General features: G+C 33.2%; 2 protein-coding genes across 5 annotated transcripts; one reads left to right on the top strand and one right to left on the bottom strand.

Annotated features, from left to right (window-relative positions):
• The first annotated feature begins 240 nt into the window (after window positions 1-240).
• ELF4-L2 (ELF4-like 2) lies at window positions 241-2,207 on the top strand. The gene is made up of 2 exons (XM_088218267.1): window positions 241-594; window positions 1,552-2,207. The coding sequence occupies exon 2, from the start codon at window positions 1,595-1,597 to the stop codon at window positions 1,937-1,939; it is 345 nt and encodes a 114-aa protein (XP_088074393.1). The 5' UTR covers window positions 241-594; window positions 1,552-1,594; the 3' UTR covers window positions 1,940-2,207.
• Window positions 2,208-5,812: 3,605 nt separating this feature from the next.
• On the bottom strand, window positions 5,813-9,199 carry LOC110818402 (NAD(P)-binding Rossmann-fold superfamily protein). Of its 4 annotated transcripts, XM_022047285.2 has the most exons (10): window positions 8,908-9,049; window positions 8,694-8,817; window positions 8,481-8,567; window positions 8,333-8,391; window positions 7,932-8,027; window positions 7,753-7,830; window positions 7,553-7,615; window positions 7,268-7,441; window positions 6,719-6,814; window positions 5,813-6,231 (listed from the first exon to the last, which is right to left on the bottom strand). In XM_022047285.2, exons 2-10 carry the CDS (start codon window positions 8,761-8,763, stop codon window positions 6,151-6,153), a joined length of 804 nt encoding a protein of 267 aa, XP_021902977.1. In that variant the 5' UTR covers window positions 8,764-8,817; window positions 8,908-9,049; the 3' UTR covers window positions 5,813-6,150. The 4 variants fall into 4 exon arrangements, 3 of the variants coding, with proteins under 3 accessions (XP_021902977.1, XP_021902976.1, XP_088074392.1); XM_022047284.2 differs by lacking the exon at window positions 8,694-8,817 and having other exon boundaries at window positions 8,908-9,194; XR_002540413.2 differs by lacking the exon at window positions 8,694-8,817 and having other exon boundaries at window positions 6,188-6,231; window positions 7,137-7,441; window positions 8,908-9,199.
• Window positions 9,200-9,520: the final 321 nt, after the last annotated feature.

Here is a 9,520-nt window from a genome sequence, read left to right as displayed (position 1 = left end):
AAATATTTAGTGTGTCCTAAAAATATAAAAAGAATGAATGATAAAAAAGAAATTAAATTCCAACAGCACCCCAGTAAGAACCACATGGTTAAACCCAAATGAACGGTGGAGATGAATATCAGGCGTAGACGGGCAGATCTTCACCATTAACACCGTACAGACCGAAATAAAATCCGCACAGGACACACCAGAAGAAAACCCATCGGATACCATAACCCGCCCGCACTTCACACACAAAATCAATGAATGAGCCCAAAAGCACTGCAGGTGAAGTAAACGAGGAGGTCTATGTAAATACGAACACAGATCTATCTGCCTTTATATATATATCTCCCTCTGCAAACTATTGATATAGAGAAACGAGGCTACTCTCTGTCCCTCTCTGTCAATCAAATCTCCTTACTCTCTCCCCTTCTCTGTCTATTTCACGTTTTCAGGGCCTCTGTCGAAACTCTCTCTGTTCGCTTCTGTTTCAGACGCCGGAGGATTCCGTTTACACCGAGACTCCTTTTGTTTTCTCGAGAAAATCCTGTGTTTTCTCGGGAAAATTTTCAGCTGTTATGTGCATCTTTCGACATGGTTTGTGATTTTGAGGTAAGAGACAAGTCAATGAAGAGAAATCCAGGAATTCCTTTTGTGATAATGAGTGTCTACTTTCTTATCTTCTCTATTTCTGTGAATATTTCATTTGCCTCAGGAGTTTTCTTACATTTCTTTTTTTTTTGTTTTCTTGGTTTATTTGGTAGCAACTTTTTGCTGAAGTATATTCTTTTTTTGTTATGTAACTGTTCGTTTTGTTGCATGAATTGCTGGTGTGCGGAGTTCTATTGAACTTATCAGAAGTATTCCAATCAATATTTACCTTTTAATTCATGGTTGATATCGGTAATCTACCACAATCTTTTCAAGAACAACACATTCTGTTTTTCTTCTTCGACGACGATAGATCTCTCTTCATTTTATTTTATTTTGTTGTTCACAAATACAAAACAAAATACATTGTTTATTTCGAATTATTCTTTTCAGGAAATATTTATTTATGGAGCTAGTATTGTTTTTTCTTCTGATGACATAAAACTATACCTCTGTCTGTTTGGCCCTGCTTCATATATGGTATATCATGCATATCTCTTTCTTTGCTCGTATAATGAGGGGGAAACAAATATAAACAGGTATGCTAACATTTGACAATATAGACGGGGTAAAGTTCTTGTCTCTGGTTCAATTCAGGTAGTTATCTGCTGGGCATAGCCTAGATTATTGAGTACCAGTACTTTCAGCAATAACTTCTATTCCTTTAATAATATCTTTCATAGCTTTAGCTAGTTTCTGGACCAAAATAACTTTCGGATCTTGTCATACTGTTTTGGTTTTCATTTCATTCAATGCATATGAACATTGAATCTAGAGTCTGAAATCAGAAAATAAAATGTTGGTTGCCAAACTAAAAGTTTTGGTGAAGTTCCCTTCTTGTTTCTCCTCCACCGTTACCTAATTTTTAATAAAAATTCACGACCTTATTTTGTATGGTTTACTGTACTTGTGATGCAGGTGTACGAAGGCTTGGTTTAGATTGAAGTGAAGTAAAATTCTGATGGACGGAGATGTATTTTCAGGCTTAGGAAATGGAAACCGAGTTGACGGGAGGGTGTTACAGACATTTCAAAAGAGTTTCGTGCAAGTTCAAGATATTCTAGATCAAAATAGGTTACTAATCAACGAGATCAATCAAAACCATGAGTCTAAAATCCCTGATAACTTGAGCAGGAATGTGGGTTTGATTAGGGAGCTTAATAACAATATAAGAAGGGTGGTTGATCTTTATGCAGATCTTTCAACCTCTTTTACTAGGTCAGCAGAGGCTTCTTCTGAAGGGGAGTCAGCCATGACTTTGAAATCTGATGGCAAAGCCAGTCAGAAGAGATTTAGATCTGGGTAAATTGTTCAACCTAGCTTTAATTACAAACCCGAGCGTTTAACTAGATTCAGCACTCCTAAATTGCAGAATAAAAAAGGGCATTTTTATTTTGGTGGGGAAGACTTGGATGCACTGTGTAGTTCATATGTAATATTCACGGTTTTGAGGTTTTGAAATTTATTTCAAGTTTCACAATTTATATTAGAAATAACAGCTTGACAAATCTGCAATTGTAATTTTGTGTAGTCATGTTATCTAATCAAACTCAAGCAATGATTCTCTTGCAAAATTTAGATTGAAGTGAAGTAAAATTTTGTGTAGTCATATGTTGTCTGCTTGATGCTAAACTCTTGGTTAGCAGAAACTGGTTTAGATTGGAAATTGAAGCCTTAAAATTCCACTCATCCTTTAAATTGTTGGAGGAAATTGTAATTTAATCATTTATCATATGAGTTGCCTCTTCTTGGAACATTGGATGCCCCTACATATCTTTTCCTTTGTGAAAAGAGATTCCTTTTTAGTTTCTGTACCGAAGTTGAAGAGTAAGGATTGGTATATACTAGCTTTTGAGAACCACTTGCGAGTTCTTCAAGTATATAAACTTCTTGTTCATAAATCTTTCTCTGGCATTTGTGTCTATTGTGTCTATTGTGGGAAATAAGAACCTCACTTCTTCTATGACCTTGAGAACTACTGGCCTTTTGATATTGAAGATGCTTGGGACAAATGGAGTAAGCGGGTTTCCTTTTAGTTTTGGATGGCCTTTTGATATTGAAGATGCTTGGGACAAATGGAGTAAGCGGGTTTCCTTTTGGTTTTGGATTGAACACCACAAGTCTGGAATCTCATACTATAGAATCATCATAGCTTTTGACCTATGTTTTGTCTCAGCTTACTGGCACTGACACTCCAGATTTCAAGATAGGTCTCTTAAGGAGGAAGAAAAAGAATTATAAAAGGTGATGGTAGCAAGGTAGTTAAAAAGAAAGTAGAAGCACTGCGAATATAAATTTATCATCACACAAACAGGAAGAAGGGTCCAGTGATTCTTTTGAAGGTATAATCCTTAACTATGCTTGAGCCTCTTTCTCTTTGTTCTTTTCACTCTCATCTTACTCTTTTTTGGTGGTTTAATGTTTCTGTGGCGTTGCAATTGAGGATGTCATTACAGTTCTCCATCTTTTCTCTTTCTCCGAACATGGATACACAGGTATAAATTGATTGAGGGGGAAAAATTTTTAGTGGACCCAATTACTTTTATTTCAATTTTTCTCTGTTTATTTTCTTGAAACTACTTTTGGTTTTTCCAGATGTGGGTTGAGGAGGACCCATGTGGACAATTGATGTCAATTGACAGTATAGGTACAAATTTTGAACCTTGATGTTCATAAGGACTTCAATTATTGGTATCTTTTCTTGAGCTTTTAACCACAAGCTCTTTTTAAGAATAGGGTTTTAACTTCTCTACTTTTAACCATAATTTTGACATTGACTTTATACCAAAGTTATCGTATACGTGATTGAATATTATTGGATCATTTCTCCTATATGACTCGTCAGCCAATTTTTTTTTTTTTTTTTTTCGTAACCATACAAGGAAAGTAACTTCTTATTAGTTTAAGTTATTTAAATAGGCTTCTTTTGAGCGGATCATGGAGTCAAGAATATGTATGATCAAGAAGCTTTATGGCAATACCAGGACAAATCAAACTTTGTTATGGAAAGTGTGAACAGAGAGAGAATCTGCTTTTAAACAATTACTACTTGCACTTCATTTTTTATTAACATAACATTAGAATCTTATCTGTTATTTAAAAAAAGGGTGGATGGTGGATTAGAGATAAATTATATTAAAAGCTAGCATTATATTACTCGTAATGGCTTAAAAAAGAAATGATAAAATCATATCATCTTTTAAAAGTCAGGTACAATAAATCGAGAGAAATTATCAGCTGTAGTACGCTTAGATTAGCAACTATGATATGTGAATAATTTAAATTTTGCTAATAAATTATTATTATAATTTTGTACTAAATATGAGTTAAAATACTAATTTAGTTTCTATATTATTTTAAATATGTAAATTAGTATTTTTTTTTTGTTGCTATTTTGGTATCTATATTTTTAAAAAATTTATATATTAGTTCTTGATCATTAAAGGTGCTAGTAGATATTCACATAAATCTAGATTAATCACATGAACTCAAATTGACCATGTGAAACATTCTCAATTTATCGTTATTTATATCAGATATCATATTTTTAATGATGTGATATCTAATATGGTAAAATTTAATTTTTAAAAAAATATATAAGTCGTTTCAAATAAAAAATAATAATAATAAAAAGACTAGAGTAAGTGAACGATTTTAATTTAAAACTTAAATTCATGAATACTAAATCTCTTTTGTCGTACTCTTTTTTTGGTATGTTGGCGTAGACATCTCTCATTCTTTGACACTCTCTCTTCCGAACTCTTTCGTTCACTGGTGGCTCCGTCTTCTTGTCCATTGTCGAATCCATCCTAATCTCATTCACTGGTGGTTGCTTCTCCAAATTACTCTAGGTTCTCGTTTGTGCTCTCGTTCTCTAGTGGCTGCTTCTCCAAGCCATCTCAGTTTCTCTCATGTGCACTCATTTTAGTGATTTATTCTGCTGTCTAATATTACAGATTAGTGAAAGTTTACTAACTAAATTGAATCTCAAACCAAAAGTTACTAATTAAATTGAAACTTTAGATATTATACATATATCGAAAATTGACGAAAATATTAAATCCAACACCTCTTATTCAAATCCTCATATTCATATGTTTAAGATCTCGAAATAATTTATAGTTTGAATCAAAGCTTACTTGTGGATGGGATAGAGACACAAGCTCGGGGACAACTTTAAAACAAGTCTTGTCGTTTGGCATATAAGGAGTCACTAGAAGGAGTGTGATGAGAAAAGCCACAGGAAAGAAATCGTGTACGCCACTCCAATAAGAGGACAATGAGGAAGAATTAAACTAGAGAGAGCGAGGATGAAGTAGCATACTTTGGGAATTTAGGGTTTTAAGGTTAAAATTGATGGAACTATTGATTTTTACTTCAATATTTTTTTTTAATTGAACCTATTTATATTGCATGAATTAAAAAGTCCATGTTATATACAATTTGATCAGATACGTAGTATCTGATGGGTTCACATGACATCTCCACTAACACTATTAATGACTTAGAATTGAAATATAATTTTTTAAAAATACAAATACCGTAATAGCGAAAATGAAATACAAGAAACGAATTTAGAGTATTTTAATCCTACAATAATCTTATTTTTTGCAACTAGAAATGACAACTCATCAAGGATCTTAAAAATGTCAATAATTAGCAAAACTAAGTTGTACAATTTTCATACAACTAAAATACTCAAAATACTGTTATATTATCTGAAAATATTTAAATATGAGTATAAATTTTGAGTTCAGTAGAACTTTGTAGATTATCATCCTCTTCCTTTCCCGTCCTTTCTTCTCTTCTTCTACTTCTACAAACGGTAACTAATAGCTATTCCCATCCAAGATTAGTTATGAACACATTCATTGTTATTTTAATTTATTACATACTGAAATTGTGGCACTTGTTTTTGTTGCCCTTCTCCAACCGTGTGAACCGTTGGAATTTCTTATATTCTTTACTTGAGATTCATTCTTTTAGGTTTTTATTTTTAAAGTTGCTATTTCACTATGTATCCTTCAGATAATGTCTTACAAATGCTACAATTTGATTCTCTAAGAGGGAAACAAAGTTTAATGTTAGCCATCAGCCTTTGTAGAGAAAGTGCTCAATATTTCAAAACAATTCCAATTGCTAAATAAAATGTGGAAACGAAAAATAAAAAATCATCCCATAAAAAAATTAAAAAGAAATAAATTTAGTAGGGCTCCTGTTTGGCACACATTGTTAAAAGCAATCATGACCAGTGAAAAAAATCCTATTACAAGATCTAATGACTATTGAAAAATCCTCAGACAAGATGATCTGGTTAAGATCCTATTGAAATCTACAGTATCATCTACAAAAGTAAATGGGTTTAGTGTTTAAATTGAATGTAGTTCAAGTTTCAAAACTACAGAATAGACTTAGAAGATTTAACTCCAAACCAGAAAAAAAATGTGTTATTTTATTGGACAATGATATACAAATCCATCATTATTAATAGTAAATTATTCATACTTCCATTGTAGGCTACTTCTCTGCTCTTTCCTTCTTCATCAATCTAGTCAACCGCTCTTCCCAATTAGAAACCTTCTCTTCTCCGTTGACCACCTGATATCATCCAAAGTGATGGAATATAAAGCACCCAAATTAACTATCAAAATCAGAAGAAGAGGTAAAGAGAGGAAGAACAATGACATCTGCTACACAAGATTTTGCTCAGCAAGTTGCAAAGACGATAAAGAAATTCGTTATCCTCTTTTCAAATTGCTTTCTGTTCATGCCTTCTATTCCTTAAAAGAAATCTTTGTTTTGTGCCTGATGATTATATTCATAATTGAGATCATCTGGAATCTCACCCCTCTTTGCATGGATTACTGATACATTAGTCTCTCTAATCCAAGATTCTTGGAAGAGTCTCACTAGTATTACCTAAAACCACAGTTATAAACAATTTATCTCTTTACTTAATGTTTCTTAATCATAATCCTAAACCTTTGCATCTTCTCAAAAATAAAAAAGCTATGATAAATTTTGGGCCAAAACAAACAGAATTACATGCCCTTGTGATATAAAGGTGTGTATAGGGATCACCAACCTCAAATATTAATCCTGTTTGTGGAACTACATTAAGTGCTTCCACGCATATAGAGGCAGCATCCTCCTTGCTTAAATTTCCCTTTGCTGCGGTGCCCTGTTCATGGAAAGTGTTATGGTGGTGATAGTTGTAGCTATAATGCAGAAACACATTCATACATTTTTGTGACTAATAATAAATAGCTGTCGAGATACATATTAAGCTTTTTATATGTGTGTATGAATAACACATATACACATGATCAACTGATATTTTCGCTTATCAATTAAAGAAACATAGAAATCTCCGGTTGCAACTTTGCAATTTCTCTTTGCTACTCTAGATTTTTCTGTTTCTTCCTCATTTTTATCTTCCTATTTCCATTCTTCTTCTGCTTTAGTATCCTGACACAATATCAGAAGTGTGCATCTCTACCTACTTTTACTTGCCGGAGTTGTTGAGGATGACCCATCCAACATAAAATCTTTTCCCAAAAACTATGTAATATTGCTAAATCGAACACTAGGTACTGACTGTGCAATCCCTCGAACAAGCAGATCACAATAATACCTCCTCAAAATTGAAGCCTTGTTTTCCACCAGGAGTATTTTGCAGCCTGCCTGCTCTGATGATGGTATAAGGAATTCCAAAGGCCTTGAGAGTTGATTCATCCCGCTCAGCCAATTTTTTTGCATTGCTTTTCATGAGAGCTTGGATGCCACCACTGCTTCCATAAACAGACAACTGCAACCTCGTTAAAACACTAGGGTCTACAAGTACTACATAAACAAAAAAGCACATACTTGAAAAGGTGTATGTATATATATAGATGGAAGGAGAGAGAGAGAGAGATACCTGAGATAAAAGAATTACATGTTTTAAACCTTTCAAGCTCCCAACATTAGATAAGAAGCCTTCCTGCAAAAAGGAATGAAAAGAATTCGTGTGAGTTAAATTGCTAAGATTAACACTAATGGACTAGTATGAAACTAAACAGTGAGAAACAACTTAAGATGAATTTGCATACAACTAGAGATGAGCCAAGGAAAACATACATTTGGACATATTATTGCACGGACACCTCTAAGAGCTTTCTTTAGGAATGAGTCATCACTTGCATCTCTGGTCATTAACTTTGCATTCAACATAAAACAATTCCATAACCACTTTCAATACCAAGGTCAAAGGTAAAATATGGAAAAAGAAAGGGTTAAATAAATTCACATCCACCCACCTCAACATAAGTTCCAAATGCTTCCATAGCAGTTTTCTTATCCTTCACCAGTGCTTTAACTCGAGCTCTTTTGACAATTAGTTGCAATATGATCATCTACATAAGCTAGAGATCACAATGCTCAGATTTCAAATTAAGCTATTGAATATTGTGTACCAGGTCAAGAAAAACCAGCCTCCCTGTAGTGATCACAATGCACTAATACCTGGTAAGTCAACTCAAGAGCTCCATATCTATACTCATCATACACAGAAGTTTCGGACAAATGAAAGATTACAGTGCTTTTTCAACATGTATTCAAGCACAAAAAATTGAAACAACAGATTGCTAACTAACCAAAAAAAGAAGGCAAAACTTGGTGAGAGCATGAATTGTTTTCTAATCTTATTGGTTTGACACACCTGACCAATTTCACCATCTCCATCTGTTACTAAAACTGCATCTCTACCTTCTTCATCTTCTGTGATTCTAAACAAGAATTTAGTCTTCTCCGATGGAATTTAAAGTGAGCACGGTCATATATAAACAAAAGATTACAGATTGAATTACCCGGATAACCATCCTCATCTTCCTCGGTAGCTCCATCTTTTGGTAGGAGATCAGGTGCCCCATACCATTTCCTCAATTTGGGACCCCCTGCATACAGCCAAACATTAAACATTTAGAAATTAAGCAATTTAAGTTAAGGAGAATATATTTTTCCAACAGACGAAGCTAACAAATCTCAGAAAAATAAGTGCAGCAGAACATTAGATTTATTACAAACTTTGGGATCTGACAACTTCGACAACTTAAGAATCTTGTTTAATTCAAATCCCGAGCCAAATGGCATAAATATAATCTAGCTTGATCGAGACTTCTAGCAAGTAGCGAATAAACGTAATATCTGAAAGAAGGAGAAATTAGAATAACGTATAACATGTGGAAATCCTATACAAATACGGAAAAGAACTGGATTTGAGAGTGTGAAAGAAACCTTCAATGTAGTCAAGGATTTGATCCACAAAGGTGATATTCTTCTTCTTCTTCGCCGAGCAACAAGTGAGAGCACGTTTTACGATGCTCACAGGGAGGGAGGGGCTCAGGGCCCTCCATTGATTTCGGGAAGAGAAAATGAGAGTAGAAGTTTGGCTGAAGAGAGTAGAAGGAACAGTACGAGCCGCCATGGATAGATAAGACGTGGATTTTGTTAATTTGATCCTATCCAGCCGTTTCCTTTCCCGCGAGATAGATTCACTTTCCCGTTTCCTTCACATAGTTTTGTGATTGGGTTTTTTTTTTTAAATATGCATTAAATGTATTCTTAAATACAATAAAAATATATATTAATTTATGATTAATTTACAATTTTTTTAATTGGTTAATCACTTATTTTATTTTTTACAAAATTTATTTATCTAATTAAGTATGTATTAAATATATTTTTAATTATTTTTTATTTTTAAATTCAATGTAGTCTATATTAATTTGTACTAAATAATAATTAAGAACAAAATCTCAAATATAAACAAATACATAAATACCTGTACAGACAAAGTTCGTTAGTTATTACTTTTACTTTTAAAATAATTTTTATTTATTTTTAATTA

The sequence above is a fragment of the Carica papaya genome, chromosome 4 (genome assembly GCF_054855325.1).
Source record: "Carica papaya isolate Zhongbai chromosome 4, ASM5485532v1, whole genome shotgun sequence".
In the NCBI taxonomy this organism is placed as follows: domain Eukaryota; kingdom Viridiplantae; phylum Streptophyta; class Magnoliopsida; order Brassicales; family Caricaceae; genus Carica; species Carica papaya.
Note: the sequence above shows the minus strand (reverse complement) of the source record. Positions and strands in the feature narration are given on the sequence as shown.